The sequence below is a fragment of the Fundulus heteroclitus genome, chromosome 11 (assembly GCF_011125445.2).
Source record: "Fundulus heteroclitus isolate FHET01 chromosome 11, MU-UCD_Fhet_4.1, whole genome shotgun sequence".
NCBI lineage: Eukaryota > Metazoa > Chordata > Actinopteri > Cyprinodontiformes > Fundulidae > Fundulus > Fundulus heteroclitus.
Genome location: NC_046371.1, coordinates 11,954,395 through 11,977,461, shown reverse-complemented (window position 1 = coordinate 11,977,461; position 23,067 = coordinate 11,954,395). Strand labels below are relative to the sequence as shown.

Sequence of the window (23,067 nt, the reverse complement as noted above, 5' to 3'; positions counted from 1 at the left end):
TCAGTAGTTCTATATTTAAAAAAAATGCACCTAAGCATTTTTCCCAAATATTTATCTAATTTTTTGTTACTTAGATAACTTTCATTAAAAAGTTCATCAACATGCTGCGGGTTGATGTTTATAGACCAAAAACAATTGAAATCCCTAAGTTTTGATGCATTTAATGAAAAGGGGGGGAAAAAAAAGTAATTTTTTCACATGCTGATCACCCTTCTGAGCTGATCGTTGGAAAATCAAGAGACTTCTCTGACGGAAAAATCTCTGCACCAATTCAACACAAATTTACTCCTGATGAATTAAGATTATTGACAAACTGTTAGGGATGCAACAATCCGATACCTGGATCAGATATCGGATGATTGATGCCGATCCAGCATTCAGATCCAGTCATTTCTTTTTGTTTATTAATATCATACACAGCAATACAGTCACTGCAGTCTATTCACTTCTATGTTTGCAACGGTGAATATGCAGACAACGCACGGCAGCTAGAGATGAGCAAGTGCCGGACCGAGCCAAGTCTGCCACTTCAAACTTGATACGCCGACAAGTCCGACTGCAACATGCAGCATCGGCAATGCGTGATTGCGATGGGGTGATAAGGTTGGTAAAGTCAACACCACAAATTTAAATAAGCACTATGCTAAAAAACATGAACATTTTTAACAATCTTTATTTCAAGCCTGATAACTTCACTCACATGGCAAGGTATATGGTTTAATCATCCAACAGTAATATCGGACCGGTTTCGGCCGATACGTTTAACCCAGGTATCGGATCGGATTGGAAAAAAACTGGATCAGTGCAACTGTACAAACTATTAGTATTTTCTCTATTGCGTAGTTCAAAATCGTGTTTGCACTGTGCAAGCACAATACACTTCACAATAAAAGCATCCACACGGAAAGATGGCAGCAAAATCGTTAAACTAACAGGTTTTATTTAGAAGATGTGACCCAACAAATGTTAAGCTGTAGTTCTCCAACCGTGAGGTCCAGAGGTGTTTTTTTTTTCTACTTTTCCCACCATGCCTGTGTTGTTGGCAGTTCTAGCTGTTTAAAATGTTTTACTCATTACTCTGACTGTAGAGATGAACATGTTTAGGGAAGTATCTACTTTATTTAGTCATTTCCTTACTCCAGACGATTGCCACACATCTGCCTTATATGCATGCCAGTTTTCTTTATTGCCCCACTTTGAAGAGTGAGAAGAGAAATGGACCTCTGTGTTCCGGGAGTATGAATATGTAATGACACAAGATCCTGGACTACCTATAAAAAATGTCACTTGGATTCAATTTAAAAAAAGTTAAATCATCTGTTACTTTTTAAAGGGATTATTCACTGTGTTATAATTGGGGCATCAATAATTATTGAAAAAAAAAAAATTAAGCATGAAAATATGCTGCTATATTTCTCTTGGGTTTTTTTGTGTTGCACAAATACAAGGCAGTCAAGCCATAAGGATTCATTTTTAACAATTATTTACTTTGTTTATGGAAGGCACTTTGTGTATTTACAAAAGATATTTCCAGGGAATGAATAGGCAATTAGGACTGTTAAAGCCTATTAGAAAACTGGAAGGGTTTAATGTGATGCATGAAACAAGAGCAAACTGGCTACAGAACATCAGAACGTGATCTTTGATCATCAAAACGCCTCTAGTCTGTCAGGAGGCAGAGTTAAGTGTCTTACCAGTATGGCGTCCCAATGAAAGAATCTCTCCTTTGTAAGGTTTTGGTGTTTTTTGCAGACACGCCAAAATCCGCTGCAAGAACAAAAGAATGAGGGGACAAATTAACATAGCTGTAGACAAATGGTAAATCTAAAACTGTCAAGAAATCCTTGTAGGAGGGCAAAAAGAAAGAAAGACAAAAACAAAATGATAAGATTTATAGCCTGCTTTCCATACAAGGCCACCACAATTCCCTGACAAACCCCTAAGAGTACAGGGCTAAAAGGTTCTCTGTGATTCTTACTGCCTTTTTTTTTTTTTTTTTTCATTTTTCTGACTTTGTACATAAGAATGCAGCGCACCCAGAGTACAGAATTGTTTGGCAGAGACCTTTAGAGTTTGCACACCAGGGTTTCTCCCTGTAATTACTTACATGTTCTATTATTGGGATCGAAATGCTGACTGCATTTTACACACTGCAGTTGAAAATGTCATTGACCGCGCAGGCAAACAAATACGTGCTGCATTTCAAAGCAAAGTTTGCATAAAGGAATCACTGTCGTTCTCTGGAACGTGGTTCCTGCAGCCCGTCACGAGACAAAATAAACGTAATGAAGCCACAACAGCAGATCATTTAGCAGGGAATCTGTAGATGCTCCTGGCAAAGGGGACTGTTGGCATTTCTTACACAGAAAAAGTCATGTATATTAGTGAAAACAATCCTTAGGTGTGTGCATATTGTCAAGCTTACAGCGCTTATAATAGGCTCCACGACCCTTGAACATTTTTACATTTTGTCACAATAAAAGCAACACGCCTCAATATGTAATATATAATCATAACATGGTGAAATATTCAAGTGAGAGGAATGAATATTTTATTATATATATATATATATATATATATATATATAGATATATATATATATATATATATATATATATATATATATATATATTATATATATATATATATATATATATATATATATATATATATATATAATTTTTTATTTTTATTTTTTTTTTTTTATATAAGTACAGTGCAAACCTGGAAAACGTTTCCAAAATTCAATCAAGTCCAATCAGGATTAAGATGTTCTGTAAAGGCCTTGCAGGTTTCTTAGAAAGCTTTAGTGAAGGAAACAGCGTTGTGAAGACCACAGAACACAACAGGCGAGTTAGGAATAGAGTTTTAGAGAAGTACAACACAGCCCTAGGTTAGAAACCAAGATCCCAAACTCTAAATCTAACCCTATCAGAAAATTTCAAGAGTTTGCCCACCTGCAATCCTACCCAAACTTGGCCATCCACCTAAACTGGCTGACCTCGAGAGTAACACGTTCATGAGAGAAGCAGCCAAGAGGCCCTTAGTAAAACTTAGTTTTCCAATTCTGAATCGATTTTCATTAATTCCAAAAGATTGATTCATATAACCCATAAAAAAGCCATCATTAAGTACTATTACTTCTTGAATTTGCTATTGACTGTTAATATAACACTAGTATCAGTTTGTTGCATAACTACACAGCCATGTAATTCAGGTACCACAGTTCCAATGGAAGGGTCTGGATCAAAGCACATTCACGTGTTAAACTTAGCCAGTCAAAACCCAATCAAGAATCAGAGGCAAGACTAAAACTAATGTCCAAAAAATTAAATCAATAGATAATAAGGCATCTTGCAACAAAGATGGTGGTTGTTGTAAAATGCGCAAAAACTTTTGTTAATTCATTGGTGATGGAGACTTTCGCAAAACCAACTTGACCCTTGAGGTTTGCTGCATAACCCAGAGCTCAACGTTGTGTTTTGCTGGTACATTTTGATGCACCCGGCTGACCTCAGAGACTCTTAATTGCTGCCTTGTTTGAATTAACATGTAGTTAGATAAGTTTGGAGACTGTAAATGAGTCCATGTCATGACAAAATGAGCTTAAAGAGGCAACTCCCAGTGATTAAATCTAGCCGTGGCTGCGCTGGGGAGGAATGCTGGGCACAAAGTTCAGCTCGCTGAGGAGACCAGCACGACTGACGAAACGATTCACTTGGTAAGATTAAAAAACAAATCTGTTAGTCCAAAGAAAAACCAATAAAAAAAAGCCAATTTCACAAGGAAATAACACGTATATAAAGCCCCTAAGGTTCCATCTACTCTAGCAAAAACAAAAAACTAAAATATTTCTGTTTGGAAGTTGGATACAAAAGCTGACCTCCTGAACTCACTCTGCTTTCTGATGCAGTGTTTTTCTCTTTTGTGGAAAGCCATGCTTTAATTCAAAGCACACTGGCCTTTGGGTTGGGTCAGCAACTTCAGCTGTGCGATGCGAAGAATGCGAAGAACTCTTCAAAAAGTCAATATAGGAAAAAAATGTAACATTCTCAGAATGCATTTTCCCACACAACGCTCTCTTATGATCCTCTGATAGGTCTGCAGGAGGGGAGCAGGGTCTGCAATTCCGCATGTGCGAGTGTGGGTGGGGGGGGATTTTATGCTAAAGCACTGAAAATAATAGAAACCTTTTTGCCCTCATGTACAGCTCCTTCTAAAAGTCTTCATATCACAATAGACTTTCACATCTTTGTCAAGTTACAATGACAAACATCGGTGTATTAATCTGGGATTGTATGTGATGGACCAACGCAGCGGAGCGCGGACATTCTCCTAAATTACTCAAAGGATCAGCCAAGAGGCCCCTGATAAAGGAGATGCGGGGATCCGAAGCTCTGTGGGGAGAATATTTTAAAAAATGCAGCTATTAGCGGTGAATTCCACATATCTGAGCTTTATTTGGGTCATTTCCAGTTTTCCACAAGCTAGTCAGGGGAAAACTGGCAATGTGTGGACAAATGAGGTAAGAGCTAATTTGAATGTCCTGCCCTATATATTGGATAACTGACGTTGCACATCAACCCCATTACACCATCCCCACCCTGGAATGTGGTGATGGCAGCATTGTGCTACGGTATCGCCATCTTCACGAGGAAAACACAGACTTCTCAGAACTGGTGGAGAGACAGGAAGAGCTAAAGACAGGGCATGTCAGAGGGTGCAAAACACACGCAAGACAACAACCCAAAGTAATGAAGCCAGAGCTAAAACATATAGACCAGATTCTAAATCTAAATTTAAATCCAGTCAGCAAAAAACTTCAAAACTGATGTTCACAGATGCCATTTATTGAATCTGACTGAGCTTGAGCTATTTTGTAAAGAACGGGGAACAGTTCTAGCCCCCTATGTCTGCAACGCACTATGTTGTGTTGGTCTGTGAGATTAACAAAATCCATTAAGCTTTGTGGGTGTAACATGACAAAACTGAAAAACAAAATATCCAAGATTAATACACTGTAGTCCTAAATTTGCCTAATTCCCAAAAGGTATTTATACACTTCCCTGTCAGAACCAATTCCAACTCTTTTGCTTACGAGCATTGCAAAGATGCCACAAACAGTGGAAATCGTATCAATCTCTAGTATTTCTCAAACTAACATAAGAAAAGCTGAAATTCAAACCCTCACCCAGTTTGATATCCCCCTCCAGCGTAAGGAGGACGTTGCCAGCCTTCAGGTCCCTGTGTATGATCTTCATGCGGTGGAGGTAGTCGAGAGCCTCCAACATCTGTCGACAGACCACCCTGATCTGCGGCTCGGTTAGTCCCCGATCCAGCTCTGATAAAAAAAGGCAAAAGGAGAAGAGACGGAGATGAGACAAAGACCAGAAGTGAGAAAGAACAAAATGAGCCAGCTTTCAGACCTGCATGGAGGCACTGAAAGCGTACATTCGGTGTGCAACGTTTCATGGCTAAACTAAGTGTTGAGGACTGAGCCGCTGTGTGACTGCTGCGCCAGAAAACATCACAAAGTAAACCTGTGATTTCAGATCAGACGGCAATACTGGATAAGTAATGCCAGATTAGAAAACAAACATCCAAGCCACTGCAGGCCGGCAGACTTTATTCTGCTTTGTCTGTGTTTGGTTAGCCTCACATAGGCGTACGGGTGGTTATTAGGATGGGAATTATCCAATGAAAACAAGCCAAGGGGATTTCCCCACACACTCAAGGACCTTTGGTGCCAGAGTTGGAATTTGAACATCATATAGGGGTATATAGGGACAACAGTTACAATAAAACTATTTCTAGAGGGGTATTGGCAGAGGTGAGAAAAGTGGGGTGTTTAGAATGAAGCCACGAAGAGAACGGGGAGGATTTACCAAGCATATTGGCATCGACGGCACCTCCAGCGCAGAATTCAATCATGATCTGTGAGAGAAGAGTTAAGAGGTTAAAAAAAAAAAAAAAGACTGGAAGTAGAGTTGGCACAATCTTTCACAGCACAACTGCTAGAAAAGTGCATGTAATATTTTAAAAGGAGTTAAAATATTATGGAATCCTGCTAAATTATGTAGTTTGTCACTACTCAAATCCCCCATTTAAAAGAAAATCTAAATTAGTCACGGAGTTTGGGAAAAACATTGCATTGTTGCTCAAAATAAAGCATTTTTGCAACACAGAAAGTGGCAGAATAATTGTAGTAATAACAGATACATTTATGTGATAGTTTAAGGTCAGAATCTAAATTGTGAAAACACAGTGGATTCATTTTACAGCCCATTTAGACTGAAGTTTCTGATAAAGGTGTTAATAGGAGACACTTAACTCAACCAGAGCAAAAAATAAAGAGTAATTGCTCTTTTTCCTTGCAAAGTACAACAAATACACAACTGTTGGAAAACTAAACAAAAATGTTTATTCATGAAAAAACTTGAATAATGCTAAAGAAACACAAGCAAACTTATAAACTGAATGCAGAATCTTGTTATAAGAACTACAAGCAAGGAGCGGCCAGCCGAGACTTTTGATTTCCAGCGGTCAGAGATCGCGCCCAGGTAAGCGTGAATCACACCTGTGTCGTGATCTCATCTTGGCAATTACAGTGTCCCTGTATGCTCTGACAGCGTACAAGGAGTGGCGTTTCAGCCAAGCCTGTTGAAAACAACAAAGCGTCAACGGGCCTGGAATGCCTTAGTGCACACTGATCACGAGCAAAAACTAAAGGGTCATAGTGCAATGGTAGATTGCTTTTCTGTAATAATAGTTATTTTTCCTAAAAGAAGCTCCTAATTGTGTACAGTCTGATAATGTCAAATCAAAAATTTCTAAATATGAGGTTTGGATCTAAATATGTAACTTCTGTCACAATCTAGATAAATCTGATCGGGAGGTTAAGAAAAATTTGATACATTGAAAATGTCCAAATCAATAAGGATGTTTTTATAAAAACTATTGACAAAGTACTTCCACGCCACTGTTATTAAGTTTCTGACACAACAGTGTTAGTTGTTATAAACTGAGGTGGCACCTTAAAACTAAAAGCTTTGACAACCACCGTGACAGAAAACGTTTCCGTTCTAAGCTCGCCGTTCTACCTACAGGAAGCCTTAAATCTATACTACACGCATTATTATGGTTTTGGTGTCTCTGAGGGAAGAGCAGTCGGCCCCCGCCCAGAGGAATTCTGGGTGACGAGTTGCTCTCCAGAGAAGAATGTGCCCCAACTGGTCAAGCTGCTTGCAAAGCATACCCACTGTGGGTGGGTAAAACTCTCTGTGGAAGAGTCAAAAAGTCGAGAGAGCTGGATGAAATGGAATCATCTATCCACCGCTGGCATTTTAACTTTAATCGGCAGGATACATTTCCACTTGATAATGCCTGCTAGATGTTACAGATCAGTAGATTTATTCGTTATATTCCATCTACACAGAAAGTTGGTGGAATTAAATGTTCCACAAGAGCCGGCAGCAATATTTGTAAATGTCTCTTATTTATTCTGATTTAAGGCTTCTCTGCAGACTCACAGAACTAAGAGAGCTATAAAATATATGGAGCAGACTTTGCTGACTGAGAATTTTACCACCGTTTGACCACTTAGCTTCACAGTGATTTCCCACCCCATTTTCTCTAAGGTGAAAAGACCATAAAAAGGCTATTCACCAACAAAAGACCTTCTTTAAAAAAAAAAAACAATCAAGAATAAAAACGATAACAATAAAGTACAGAGTAAACCCAGACTCCCACAGCAACAGAGTGATGCTTTCTTACAGTGCTGAAACCGTTCAGTGAACCGTCTGTTCTCGAAAGGTTTAAAGCCAAATCTTTCTAAAAGTGCATGGACCGGTGCCAACAGTCTACCAATTTGTACTGAGGCCTTCTAATGTCACCCAAAAGAAGAAGAAAAAAAAAAATCTTAATCACAGCAGTACGGTGCCGTTGTATAAACTCTGTTGTTTTCAATGAATAAACGTGACAAAGTGCAATCTGGATACACAGATACCCAAAATGAGTCAGTCGCTGTTTTTTCAGGCCAAGGTAACTAACCCAAAGCCAACTTTAAGGTTTCAAGAAAAAAATAAACCAAACAATACCATATGTACATACTTATCACTTTGATTAATAACTTGCAAGCCAACAGAGAAAGGAAATATTCTGTTGCAAAGTCAACTCTGGTTACTTTGCTGCGTTAGCTCAAGTCGCAGGTCTATGCGCATGCACGCCGGTTTTCTAAAGGAACTTCAGCTCGAGCAGCTTTTCTGAGCCGTTATGAGTCATTAAAATGTATCAAAATAACATGACACATCTATTCAATTGATTTGATTTGGTGCTTGTTGCAAAGCGCAGGAAGTGTTGGGTTGGTCCGCGCAAAGCCGTCGGAAGCGGCGGTGCGTTTCAGCGCGTGCTGTGTCGGCAACAGGACCTATGAAAATCGGTCGAAGCAGCTCCGTAGAAGGCTGGGATTCGGCCGCTCTCTGCACAAATGGGCTTTGTTATTTCTGAGGAAATAGGAACATTTTTCTCTGTATGATTTGATTTAATTTGACTTTGGAAAATGCCTTGAGATGATGTGTGTTGTGAATTGGCGCTGTATAAATAAAACTGAATTGAATTCCTCTGCGTGAAGAATATCATGCGTTTTGTGAGACTTGACAGCTCTGCCTATCGAGTTTGTTGCAGAACAGCAAAATGTGCTAAAATAGGGGCCGTAATCAACAAGTCATTTGTACATTTAAGCGTACACAAGACCTCGACACCCCACCCCCACCACCGCGTACGGTACGTACGCTTGTGAAATGGCTGATAAACGGCCCCTAAGCCTTTAAGTCAAAGATGTTGAAGTGTGTGCAAGGAGATAGTCATTATGTACATTTGTGAGTTACTTAAAAAGACAAGCAAGGGAAATAAAAGCATGTAAAAAAAAAACAACTATTTTGGCATTTTAGTCAGACAAGGAATGTTGCCTTTTGATGGAAGACAGTGGCCCAATCTCTGTCTACAATGACGAACCAACATCCAAGGTTACAGGATCTACATGTCTGTAAGGGAGCATATGGTTGAAGATATATGCATATATTGCATAATTGCATATTGAGAGGAAGAGTAGAATAGTAGGAATAGTGTTCCATCACTCTTTAGATCCATTGTAAGCACCATTGAGCCTGGTTGCAGACAGCTTAGATTTAATTTGTCATACTCAAACATTAGCACAGTGATCCATGTTCGTCCACCTTTAGAGATGTGGTCGGTAGGATAACTGGTCCAGGAAGGAACTCCAAACATCCACCTCTCCTCAATGACACCCTCAAGGCTTTTCTGAGGCTGGGTTACAAGAAGGGATACAAAGCCCTTCAAGCTAGTTCTGCTCTAGCGTTTCCTCCGCGCTGGAAACACGCTCAAGACTTCCTCCGAGGGAAGATGTTGGAAAGCATCCCGATCAGACCAAACTACCCGAGTCGACTCCTTTCAAGACAAAGGAGGAGCAGCCCTGTTTAGAGCTCCTCGTCTCATCTCTAAAACTAAGCCGAGCGTTCCTACAGAAGAGGCCGACTTCAGCCTATTGCAGGCAGGATTTCCTTCTTTCAGAAATGATCCATCTCTCGTGACCACAAGTGAAAGTCAGAATATAGACTGAGTGGTAAATCAACAGCTTTTCTTTTTGACTGTGGTCTTTGTTCATGACAGATCTGAGCAGTGCCCACATAAGGGCACACTGCCCCCCCACCCCCAACCCCTCCATCTATCTCCCTCTTCACCCAAACATTACTTGCGACAAAGGCACTAAATTAACTGAAGAACTTTTCCTGAAGCAGATACTGACCTTTGACCTGGCCGGTGCGGATCACTTTTTTTTTTTTTTTTTTTTTTTTTTTTTTTATATATGTCACAAACAAGGGCCTTCACCAAGTCTGAAGTAATTGCTCTCAACCTAAAAGAATAATTTTTGCATTTTTTTTACTCTGTGTAGGAGAGAAAGTTTTTCACCCGCTGTTAGAGGCCAGAGCCGTAGAAGGGCTGAAACACACAACACCCACGAGCAACTCGTCCTGACAGAAAGACGATGTTTATATTTTAACAACCAAAGAATATAAAGTTTTCACTCATACGACTGCAAAACAAATTTGGTCTTCTGTTGCTAAAGCGAGCGCCGTGTGCTCTTGTCTGTGTTTAAACCGTTGTTCCCCATCCGGTCAACTGCTTCTCTCCTTCTCTTCCATCCTCTTCTCTCTGTTCATTCTTCCAGGCTTGCTGAAGTCAGCGTCATGCCACCAGCCCACTTTCTCTCACGCTATGGGACAGGCTGTTTTGCAGATCCTTTCTTGAATAAAAAAACTGCTTTCTCTACTTTTCTTTCTTCCTCTCAACCTTCCCTTCTCATACTAGGTAGAAAGCAGAACGGGTGGGTCCACGCTGGAGTGCCGCGGCATACCCTGCCCAGCACACCCCAACTGCCGGCTTACAAAAGCCTCACCACTAACTATTGGGTTAATCCGGAAGTTAGTTTTAACGTGTAGTAATAAGTTGGCAGCACTGCTAATTTGGTGAACGTCTAAGAGTTTAGAAGAAAAGTGATATCAGGACCCGAGTGAAACTTAAAGTGGAGTAGTGAGACAGAGGCTGCAACTAACGCAGACACACAAACCCACAGGAAGTGTGTGGTTTAATTGCAAAAAAAAAAAAAAAAGAGGATGTTTGTGTTTCCGACACACTAGCATAAACTCTGATGGGGCGTGTTCACCTTCAATATTCAGGAATTCAAGCTATGGCCAAACACAGCTACGACCAAAACTTAATGCAGCTGTGTGAGAGACAGAGCTCAGGTCATCTCCGAGTTGCATTTCAGGGGCCTGTCAAGCTTAAGATGTGTCCAATGTGTGCCATTTTGAAAGTAAAACCTCGCTTTCAGATCATTTTATATCCTGTAGCAGGTATTCAGAAATGATATTAGGGGACGGCAGTGCACTCCAGAATGAGCAACAGAAGGGAAACCGCATAAAACCTTGGCATTAATGGAAATCCGCCGTAAAGATGTTAGGAAAAGCGATGTTGTCTCACAGCAACGGTTTTAAAACTGACTGTGGTCATTTATTACATAGTATATAAATTTCAGCAGTCATGTTCTAGTTATCAACTGCAATAAATTATTAAATCAGGTCACCCATGAGAACAGTTCTACAGGTGGGAATTGTGATGTTAAAATGTAATTATGGCTGATCTGTTGACAGAATAAAAGGGTTTATGTAGGTCTGCGTGACCTAAATCCTGGTGGTGTCAATTCTCAGAATACAAAAAGAGTAAACAAATGCAGTTATGCCAACCTGATTCAATTAAAAAATTGTGCATATCAAAAAAGGTTTTAAAGTCTTTATTTGGGTTAATTATGGCGATTTTCTGCATTGCAGGACAATTGTGACAGGTGTGTTCCTCCAGTAGGAATCTGATCTAAAGTTCTGTTGGTCAGCACAATCGGATAATGTTATGAGGTTGGTAAGCAATCCAATCATATATGTTATTTGAAAAATGTAGTAATAACTAATAATTTTTCAGCCAATAGAAGTGATCATCATTTCCACTTTTAGCTGTGCAGCTTTGTTACGCCCGAACAGCTAGACAACCTCTAAAGATTGTCTGGAAGCAGTTATGTGGAACTAAACACCTGATTACTCAGTTATCCACATGGGACTGCAGCTTAAGAAAATAAACAAATTAAAAACCTAAAATAACAATACCACTGAATACCGAAGCACTCAAAACCGGGTGTTTTTTTTCTGTTGCATCTAGGAAATTAGTCATTGAATGAGTATTTACATAAAATTACTACAATTCCCTACAATTAAAAAGGCCAACGTGGAAAATATTTTGTTGCTTCTTTTTTTTTCCTCCAGAAAAGGAAACTTTATTCCCAACCATCTTTAGACTTGACTGTGCATCGCAGCTCCTCAGATATGCAAGGTTGTGCCCCAACATGAGGTCACCCGTATTTGCTTTGGCCAGAGAGTCGGGAGATTACAAGAGCGGTTTACTCTGGACCCAAAGTGTGACTGCTGAGATGAGAAACGACTCAAGAGCAGAAAACACTGGAGCGAAATTGATCCGCCTTGCAGTAACATCAGGGAGAGAAAGGGGTCGGGGATGGACGGCGACTCCAAATTGGAATTTGAACTGTTCATTTTATGTTTGGAAAGAAACGCACTCAAGGTGAGCTGGAGTTGAGAACAAGCCAGCGCAGTTGTGAAGTAGAATTGAACGGATACAGTTTGCGCAGTCATTCACAAATAAAAATCTTAAAGTATTTCATGCTCTGAACATCTCTAAGCAGCTTCAATCCCTCATCTGGAAATGGAAAGAGTGCAGCATTTGTGCAACCCTACCAAACCATGGCTATCCACCTAAATGGAAAGGCCAGTCATTTATCAGACAAGCCGTGAAGAGGCCCCCTGGTAACTCTGGAGGAGCTGCAGAGAGCCACAGATCCGGGGGAAGGATCTTTTGACGGGACATCAGGTACACATGTACTCCAAAGATAAGGCTATTATGACAGGAGGTTGTTGTAAAAAAAAAATAAAGCCGTACGATGTTCTGTTAGCAGTTAGCCATGCAGACGTGTAGAAGATATGTAGATACCCCGGTTAGATGAGATGAAAACTGAACATTTTGGCCTACATTACCCTGAACCCACTAATACACTGTATAGAGGTTTTTGTGAAAAATTGTTCACGTTAAGGCAGACTTTTTTGTTATTAATATTAAAAAGGGCAAATAAGAGGAAATCAGGGAGAACATTTCTTGTCATCAACCTTATTGACATCCCATCACAGTGGAACACTAAATAGCAGGCGAAACGCCAACATACCCAGAGTTTGTTTTCGAAATAAAACGCATCGAGGAGCTTGACGATGTAGTGGTGGTCACATTTAGCCAGGATGTCGATCTCCACCATGTAGTCCTCCAGCTCTTCCTCACATTTCGTCTCGATCACTTTGGCTGCAGCCAGAATGCCAGTTTCCTTGTTACAGGCCTGCAATAAAGAAAAACAACATTGTTTTTTGGGTTTCTTTTTAAAGCATAATATACTGAACTTTAAGTTCTCTTCCACTCAACTAAGGTGAGATCATAAATTTCAAATGTCTAGAGTTCTTCCATTTACCACAGAAAACATACAATTATGGAGGTTGCAGGGTGTGGCTTAAGCTAAAAGTGAGGATGTGTTTGTGTGGCAGATTAAAGGCATAAAATATCAAAAAGCAGCTGAATATTATCATTATCAAAGACAGATAATGACACTACAATGACATAACAGAATGATAACCTCACTGGCCTACACGTCTTTTCCTCTTGCCCCAAAAGGAGAGAAAAAAATACATCAGGTTTTCGCCAAACAAATTAAAATGATGGCGTTTAAAGAAGCTAGGGAAGGAGGCACCACCCTCCACACACAACCACAGAGACAGGAACCATAAAAAAAAAATACAAGCCACACTAAATGAACCAGCGCAGAGGCCTGAGCAGATAAAATCAGAGTGACACAAACATACAAAATGAACAGAGATGATTACGTGAAAGACGGTATGTTGCGAAAGGCCGATAGAATGTTGTTGAAAAAGGCAGACCTTTGTGATCCGGCAGTAGGAACTGTATGTTCAGAGACGCGACTCTGTTTTTATCCATGACAATCCAAAGACAGACAAGAGTGTGGAATGAAGATCAAAAACGCAGAGAAATCAGCTGATTTTCTGCTTGATCAAACCTGGGTGGGAGAACATCTACATGATGACGCGTGTGCAATTCATGAAACGGGACGTGTTATGCATAAATCCAACTTTTTGTTCCTTAAGTTAATTTTGTTGAGCACTCGGAGTCACTCATGGGAACACGGCAAAGGTGAATGTAGTCTCTCCAGGTGCCGCGTTGGCATCTTTATATTCTGTCTGAGTCACGGTTTCCAATCCATTCAGTTTTCTCTGTTACCCAGCGTGTTTTCTTCAGTATTCGCTGCAGAGCTGTTAAACAAGGCCACGGACTTCCGGGTAACACATTTTACAAATCCACCATTTTTATGCTTTACTGCGATTCTGTAGTCCAAGCTAAAGGGTGGCAAAGCTACACATTGGGTGTATCAACCCACACAATTCTTCACACCGTTCACCAGCATACTAGAAAAATGGCTGAAGGGGGTAGAGTTGGAATGTTCTGCACCCTCGGGGGTGGGAGTGTTTTATTTGCATTAAAAAGAGACTACGGCAACATGGGTGGCTCTTAGACACACCTCAGGGGTGAAAGATGCTTCCTTACTGACTGCACTATTCGGACAGCACTTATGGAGACTGCCGACACACTTCCACTTCTGCTAAAGAGTCCTTACTCAATAAGGGTTCTCCGATGGAGCCCAAGGCTTTAGCAGATAACAGGAAGGATGAACAGGGTAAAATTAAGAGGCTCAGTTCTGTCCTTTTGATTCTTCAAAAGGACCATCAAAAAGGAGGTTGAAGCTTATTGACCACCGATGTCAGGAAGCCAAGAAGAAGATATCTAAAAAACGAGATTCCTATATCTACCTATAATTAAGTTTTTAAAAAGAAATTCCAATCAAGTATAAATTATCAGCAGCTTTGATTAAAAAAAGTAAAAATTCTGATAAAAAAAAAATAAAATAAAATTGGGCACGAAATTCTGATCGATGCATCTGTAGTGAAAACATGTTCGGTTACAACAGCCAGGCAGATGGTAGATCTAATATCGAACATATTTGAGTGCCCACAGGATAATTCAACCATTTGGCAGCGAGCTGCCATGATGAGAAAATCTCTGTCAGAATTAAATGACACAGGGTTTTTTCTTTTTCGGTTTAGTTTTTTTTTTTTTAAAATAGGTACAAATGAACCTGCAGGAATACAACAGACTAAACAGTCTGCTGTGGTTTGATGGCTCCATGTTTAGCAGCAGCTGTGGGAAAACATCTGGACAAACAGACTATCAGCGACACACACACACACACACACACACACACACACACACACACACACACACACACACACACACACAAACACACACACGTGCTGTGTGTGGTTGCGCACGGAAATCTGGCAAGTGAGCGTTCCAGAGAAGACGATCAACACCCGCACTTTAGAGAAAAACCCACATAGTGAGTCAGCAAGAGACCCCCTCCTCCCGCCATAACATCAGACAGTTGTTTAAAGCCTCAGCAGCAAGCAGAGACGGTGGAGCTTTTACTGCAGTGCTAACATAGCAGCTCGGCGCTACTACACAGTCGGCCTAAACAAACTGATGGTGCATGTCAGCGGGTCCCCGCAGTGATCTCGTTGGTGTCCATCTCCTCTGCCACGACGACAGCATCCACGGAAATTTTTTCCGAACGAGCGAGGCAAAAGCCTTCACCTTCTGGAAGTTTACAACTTCTTGGCGTCAAATCAGACGACGCCGTTACACAACCCCTTCAAGATTCCAACTTCAAAAGAACCCCAAGTCACACATGTTAACATCTGAGCGGTAACAAGGCCGAGGAATGTGCCTCTGGCCTTCTGATGCCTGCGAAGGGGAGTCGGAGCAAAGAGGGTGGACGGCACATTCACGGCCTTGTGCGTTTAAGGGCCAATGCGTGACGTCAAGTATAAAACACAAAGACGCATTTTTGTTTGTTTGTTTGTTTATATGTGAACCTTACCAAGTGGCACCCACCCAAAGAGAGGAAGGAAGGCTCAAACACCTCAGCGCATGTCATAAGGGGCCTCCTGACGTCAATAAACAAGTGACTGGTTGCTTGTTTAGCGGCAGAGGGGTATAAAAAGGGCATATAGATTCCAAAATGGCAAAAGTTATGCAGGATATAGGTGAGTTATTAAACTTAAACAGCCCTGAGTGAGCAGAACTGCAGCTGACTGTATACTGCAGCTGCCTGTAGGCATCCCAAGAGAAAACAACAATCCCCTGTTTCAAACCCACAGACTCTTCACTCCTACAGCAACAACAATCTATGGCTTTGTTTGGGTCCGGTCTCCATGGTTTCCTCACCAATGAACTTTCTTCTTAGGCGTTTGTGTTATCCAATTGAATTAGTCTTATTCTGTTTAACCAACCAACCGCTGTTCTTGAACTGTTTAATCAAACCGCCACCAAATGACCTGTCCGACTTTTGGACCATGTGTTGCCTTTTTAAAAACTTTCATGATACAGGAAACATACTAACCAGTCAATCAACAGTTTGTTTGTTTTTTTCTTAAAATTGCTTTTAAAGCTACCAAACATTTTCAGAGCGATACGTCTGGACTGCAGGCAGACCAGTTTAACGCCACAGGTCTCGCTACAGAGAACTGCCATTTCAATATGTGCAGAATGCTGTTCGTCTCGCTGAAGCGAACGAACGCTTCCCTGAAATGGATGTCACAATGGAAAGACATGCAGCCTTAACTGTGAAACTCCAAATGCCATTCATTCATTCAGTCTGCTTTAGTCTTTTGCTTGCAAAATCTCACTAATCTGGAGGCCGACTTTAGAGAAAAGCAGTTTTCTCTTCTTTTCTGCAATGAGACATCCATGATTTGAGAGAATTTTAAATTGAGCAGGAAAACAAATAGGGCCCTTTAACACTTGATCCCATTCCACATAAAGGTGGAGGCTTTTCCACATCTCTTTGTTAGGACAGTAAAGGTTAAAAATTATTTATTGAGTCAATGAATGGTGATCATTGACTATCACATTTAGGAGTGTTCTTAAACCGGTTCAATCTACTACAACGTTTGCTTTCGGGAATCATTTCTTTTGTTAAATTTTGTTGGATCTTGTGAATCTGTCTTAGCATAAAAATGCTAAAATTATTCACTGATTAGCACAAAAAAAAAAAGTGTCCCCCTCAGTTTTATAAATAACGACTTCCATTTACATTAGGATTTGCATACTACTGCCATTTTCTTATTTACATGTTACAAAGGGTTCAAAGGGTTAAACAATCAGAAATAAAGTTTCAATTAAAGATGATTCCATCAAGCTTTGCTTGGCCAATACAGATTTTAGAATTTCTTTGAAGTCTAATCTGAGTATTCAACTTTTGACCCGTCTTTGTTTTTCACAACTGTTACATACAGTAGAATACAGATGTAATGATTTACTAGTTTCATATTCAACAACAATATAAGCATTAGACAATAATGCCTACTTATTTGGATCACCATTCATGATGTGTTAATGGACAAAAATTAGAGAGTTAATTGAAAAAAAAAAAAAAGAATAAATAAGATTTACTAGAACCTGGCCACTCTGGCCAACCGATTGGAGCATCTCTAGCTCTTAGTCTTCTGAATTAAAATCAAAACCACAATCATCTATTTTCCAACTATCTGCATGTCAGTTTATAAACTACAAAAGATTTCCATTTTACAATCCAAATCTCTGTTTTTATGCTTTTGCATTACGAAGAGCCTACAGCCACGTTCTCTTCTAATGTTTTCCGGTCATCATCTGAACGTAATCATCTCTTTTCAGCACCTGTCCGCTGAAAGAAAAAGGGCGACCTGTAAAAGCAGATGATGTGGGCCCGTGCGCCAGCAGACAAATGTATTATACATAGTGACAAAGTCATTAAACTCACACAAAAGCCCTCCACCACCACTCCGTCTGCCGTCTGTTTACATGCGTTGTATTCTGGCGTATTCTTTTCAGATGAATATAGCGGATAAATAATGTCAACGCTGAGCCTGTGTTCACGGTCATTAATTATAACTGCGGAGGTGTTGAAAGTACACGGCTGGATGATTCTCCAAGCGACGTATCAAAACACTGCTAAACTAAAACACCATAGCTGAATTATCAGCTTCTCATATAAACCTTCAAATGAAATCTTTCTTTAGATAAAGAGGTCTGAAGAAACAAATCAAAGTGTCCACTGACCACAACAACAAAGAGAACACACTGAGGTCAGTCCCCTTCGGGTGGGACGAGCATACCACATGCTGATGTGTATTTCCAGCGTGTTTGCTGAGTTATGCTTTGCACAGAAAACTGACAGCTTCCTTCAGACCAAATAACATGAGCGAGTTTGACCTTTGCCCTATTGTGAACCTGTTAACCGCCCCTCCTCTGCAGGCTCTCCGCACATTTTTTGCAGGCAGGAATGTGGCTTTTGGCACCTCTATAACCTCTGACACCAGACATCCATGGGGGTAAAGCCCTCGCCTCAAAAACAGTATTGCGCATTAAAAAAGAAAAAGAAAAAATAAAGATTTAATGAATATCCTGGATATAAAATATCCATTTGTTTTGTCGAGGCTCAACCTTGCATTGAAAAAGCTTTGTCCAGTGCCATATTAGTATAAGAATACAACATCTAACAAGTTTTTCTTTTATTCATCAAATCTTCATTTTGTTCATCTATGGCTATGCAGATGCAGCAACGTTCTAGAATAACGCTTTGGTGTCACTTCAGCAGGAATTTAGAGGTTATAGACTTAATTTGGAAAAACAACATCTCAAATATCAGCTTTCCTCAATAAAGTGTGCACAAAACTTTTATTGCAATAGATTTTGGCTGCAATCACCATGTAAGTCACACCACCATGTCCCAAAACACTCCAGGGTGATAAAGTTTCCAATACAGTCTCTGCAGCATTCCTGCTCAAACATAAGTTAGATGCTTCAATTTAGATAAAATTCTTCTAACATAGACCCCAAGAAGCAGGATAGCACTAAAGCAAGAACACACTGCTCTTCTTGGTTAACAGAAACAGATTCTCTTCTGGTTAAAAAGGTAAAGAGAAAAACACATTTATGGTCTTTGAAACAATTATGTAATTATGACAAGTATTCTATCCATTTAATGACTTAATACATACATGTGAGATTGGGAAAACCATCTAAACAGAGGTAACAACTCTTACAGACTTCCTTTCAATCATTTAGCTTATTGACTCTTGTTTAATGGCTAGGAGTTCCTGCAGCAGCTGTAAAGGTGGCTGGGTTAAGTTTAAGATGCATTATGCTAAAAAAAAAAAAAAATAAGAGTCAGGGCAATAAGATGGGTGGCTATTTTATAGCCCATTTAGTCAATGAACAACAAACATTGTATGCAGAACGTGCCCAACAAACTCAACATTCTGTGATTAAGGGGCGATTGAAGGAGGCAATGAGCTCATGACGCACTCAGAGTTGTCCCCTAAAGGATGCCACTAGTACAGTTCAGTAGCCATTGAGTTAAAATCTTAAACAGGTTTAGCACGTTTTAATAAAACGCGTAATAAACTTGTAATTAAAAGCAGATGCGCAAATGCAATTGTGATCTTCAAATTTGCAGTGTTGTGAGTCAATGGCGTGCCAAATCTAAAAACTGAACACTTGACATCTTCCAAAACTCGAGTGTATTAATGCACACAGCAACGTGCTGGTGTTTTGATTGCTCACGTTCACTTATCAGATTTTCATTCAGTTTTATGCTCTACTTGAGTGTCTGGGGCCATTCTGTCGATCAACGGGAGACCGAGGGAGGAGCAGTCACTTATGATGTCATGCTGTGACACTATAGCTCCTATCGTAGATAGATGATAAATGGCATCATTCGCCCATTCACACCCTGATGGTGGTGAGCTGTTAGTAGCCACAGCTGCCCTGAGGCAGACTGGCATCGGCGCCACAGGGAACTCTGACCACCGCAGGCAATGCGGGTGAAGCATCTTGCCCAAGGACACAACTACTGAGACGGTCGGAGCAGGGGCTTGAACCACAGGACCCAATCGCAGGAAAAACTCCCCAACTCCTGTGCCACTGTCGCCCCTAGAGTAGATAGGGGCAAGTAGCCCATTTCTTGTAACCATTTCATGACTTACGAGCATCAACACACTTCAGCCTTACCTGAATGGCATGTTCTCTTGTCTTTCCTCTTTTGAAGGGTGGCCAATACAAATTTGCCTTTGTTAAGTTGAAGTATTAGTTAAAGTTATCAGCTTCTCATATAAACCTTCAAATGAAATCTTTCTTTAGATAAAAAGGTCTGATTATATAAAGATTATATTGCAAACACGTTTCATTTGCATTTGTTTGTAGGACTTGTCACTTATCAAGGTAAAAGTGATTTTATATAAAGAATATATTTCATTATCCTTATATATACACGCTTAAATTCCAAGTTGGGTTTTCTAAAATTTATTTTGTATAATGTATGCTACCAAGCTAATAAAATACATTTATTTAGAGGAAATTGAAAATCTAAAGCTGAATTAACCAAATTGTTTACATAAAACTTAACATGCTGGAAACAAATGTTGCTTCAAGGATTTCAAGCCACCACTTAACTTTCACCTTGAGCTGTGAGAGGAAACACAATCTTAATGCCTGATCTCATGGCTAACCCCAACTTAAAAAAACAAAAAAAAAAACAAAGTCAGCCCTGTTGCAGTGGCTCTTTGAGAAAATGTCACTCTTTCAGCTTAATGTGCACAAATACAGTTTCACATATTTCTTTTAGCGCAGTAATAAGATACTTCCACTCTGACTCAAGCTGTCAGCTACATCTGAACACTTTCTTTTTTTTTTTTTTCTTTTTTTTGTTTGTGCTTTCACAGACCTCCTGGGCGTGAAGCATGTTACATTGTGAAGCTCAGGGCCTCCACCAAGCACACACCCATAAATGAAGCAAGCCGTCTTCTTCAGGATGTGAAAGTTTTGATCAGTGTTGAAAATAAATGCCCCATAACGAACCTTGTCACAAAAACAACAGAAAAAAATAAATAAATAAATAAAAAAAAAAAAAAAAAAAAAAAAAAAAAAAAAAAAAATCAGGTCAGCGAAACAACTAAACGATGATACATTATTACCCAACCTTAAAAGGAAGCTGCAGCTGTATTTTCATCTGTCATCACACCGTGATGTTCTAAAACCATAAATCTCATGACAGACGAGCAACACTTCCTGCTCACAGCCCACACAAAGCATGAAACACTGGACTAATTACAGGCTCATTTTTAACCTGTGCAGCAAAAAAAAAAAAAAAAGCAAAACAAAGAAAAACAAACAAGCTCAGACAGGTAACGCAAGATTATTCTGTCAAACAGTCGGATTGGAAACCGCCGCAACGACAACGTGGGGTGAAAAGAATCCAAAGACTATGTCGCAACAAAAACAGGACTGTTAAAATTTATATCGGAGGCTTCAACCTACAGCTTTCCTGCTAGGAGGCTAAAATACAGCATATAGATGGAAAGTTGCTTTTGAAGTGCATTAACAATGTGGTCACATGGCTGATGGGGGGGCTCCCATCATGTTAACAACCACCCACCCACCCACCCACGCCACTTGGTTCTTATCAGCCAGGGTAAATCCAGCTGCTCCCCTGAGATTACGCCGAGGAAAGCCCAAACTTTCAACAGCAGCGGCGACCCTCGTGAGCGCTTTAAATGCAACGATGCTGCCGCGCTCTGAGGCGTCGCAGGTTTTTTGCATTTCCCATAAACCTTCGCAAAGATGATGTTGAAACCTAAACCTGCCCACAGGTTGGTTTCCTTTTCACTTAGAAGGAGACAGTTCAGGTATGTTTCCTTTAAGTTGCGCGTGTGTCCTGCTGTCTGTAAATGAAAGACTATGCAAGCCAACACAGCCCTTTAGGGTGCAGAGGAACTGCAGGTTTCCTGCAATATCCACCCTGATAAATGCCAAAGATGGAAAACGAGTGTGGTGTTTAGGTGTAGACAGCAATCACAGTCATGGCACATTCTCTTTGAAAAAAGAAAAAGAAAAGAAAATGCCTTTAATACAGAGGTGAGGGATTTGATGATCTTACAGATGCACCAGTCTGAATTTTGAGGCCAATATACGACATCTGTTTTATTTTATTTTTCTTAAAGCATTGATCGACTGATACACATCCTTGTACAAGAGCAGGAATATACCAGAACACAAAAATTGTTTAAAAATGTCTCCTAGCCTGCCTGTTAAAATAGGTTTTTAATTATTATTAGTTACATGGCTGTGCGAGAGTTTATTATTTGCTTTTTCCTTACGATTTAGCATTGCATCTTCGTGATTAGCGTTACTAAAACACCAGTCTCTGCGTCTATTAAAAGAAAATGTTGATTCTGACATAGACTCTTTGGTTTCCAAAAGGCAACCAACATTTCCAAATTGACATTCTTAACAGACAGGGGATGGAAGCTCAAAAAGGATAAAACAGCAACTGCTCTGTTCAGCCTTCCTGTTCCCTGCTGAAAGTCTTGCACTCCCTTGCAGCCTGAGAGAACAGCACACGTCTCAACACGCTCTAGGACATACGGTTTACTTTCAAATTACTTCTTACATCACAATGCTTCTACTGACCTCACTACGAACTTCTTTTCAAACAGCTTACTGATCCAGAAAGTAGTTAATCGACTCTTCTTTGATTATAGTAACGGCGTCCACACCCAAAAGGTCTGTTAGCGTGATGTGGTAGCAGTTGGTATGGAGCGTTCACTGACCCAAAATACTGGATTTTTGAGTTCCCGACTGGCTGATCCTCAGTCATGGTCAATCGAGCAGAAAATCAGCTACATTTTGTCACCAGCCCATTTTTCAGTGCGTCTCTAGACATTAAGTCAAGAGGGATTGTATCATGTTGACAATCTGCAGAGAAGGTGTGGTATTGTCTAGACACTGGCATATTCTGTTTATTGCTATTCTACGTTCTTGTGGAGTAAAGAAAAAGGTGGATAATTTTTATTTTCCTCCTTATTCATTACCTACATAAACTAATTTCGACACAGGAAGAATGCAATTTACCCATTGGGTTGCTTAAGATTAGCTAAACAGACTTGAGTTTACTTGATATACTGTATTTAGTATGACATTTCAGTTGTACTTTACACAAGTTGTCAACAACGTAAAATAGATTAAAACAGACGCTTTAATTACTACAAGTGCTTTAATTATTTGTATTGTTACAATCTTTGTGCCCGCTTTGTTTTTAATCATCAAAATGGGTCTGTTGTAAATGAGATATTGAATCTCAATGAGATAATCTATATACATAAAAGTCAAGTAAAAAATGTATTTATTTGTCTGACTAAGCACTTATATACACTCACTGTTCCT

General features: G+C 40.0%; 1 protein-coding gene across 1 annotated transcript in view; it reads right to left on the bottom strand.

Moving 5' to 3' along the window:
* The window catches only part of stk10 (serine/threonine kinase 10), a 48,416-nt gene that overhangs the window by 20,377 nt on the left and 4,972 nt on the right, over window positions 1-23,067 (bottom strand). Inside the window, exons 2-5 of the mRNA XM_012853072.3 lie at window positions 12,857-13,021; window positions 5,886-5,934; window positions 5,192-5,341; window positions 1,695-1,767 (exon numbers count right to left, since the gene is read on the bottom strand). Coding sequence (XP_012708526.2) covers window positions 1,695-1,767; window positions 5,192-5,341; window positions 5,886-5,934; window positions 12,857-13,021 — 437 coding nt within the window. The remainder of the gene's footprint in view (window positions 1-1,694; window positions 1,768-5,191; window positions 5,342-5,885; window positions 5,935-12,856; window positions 13,022-23,067) is intronic.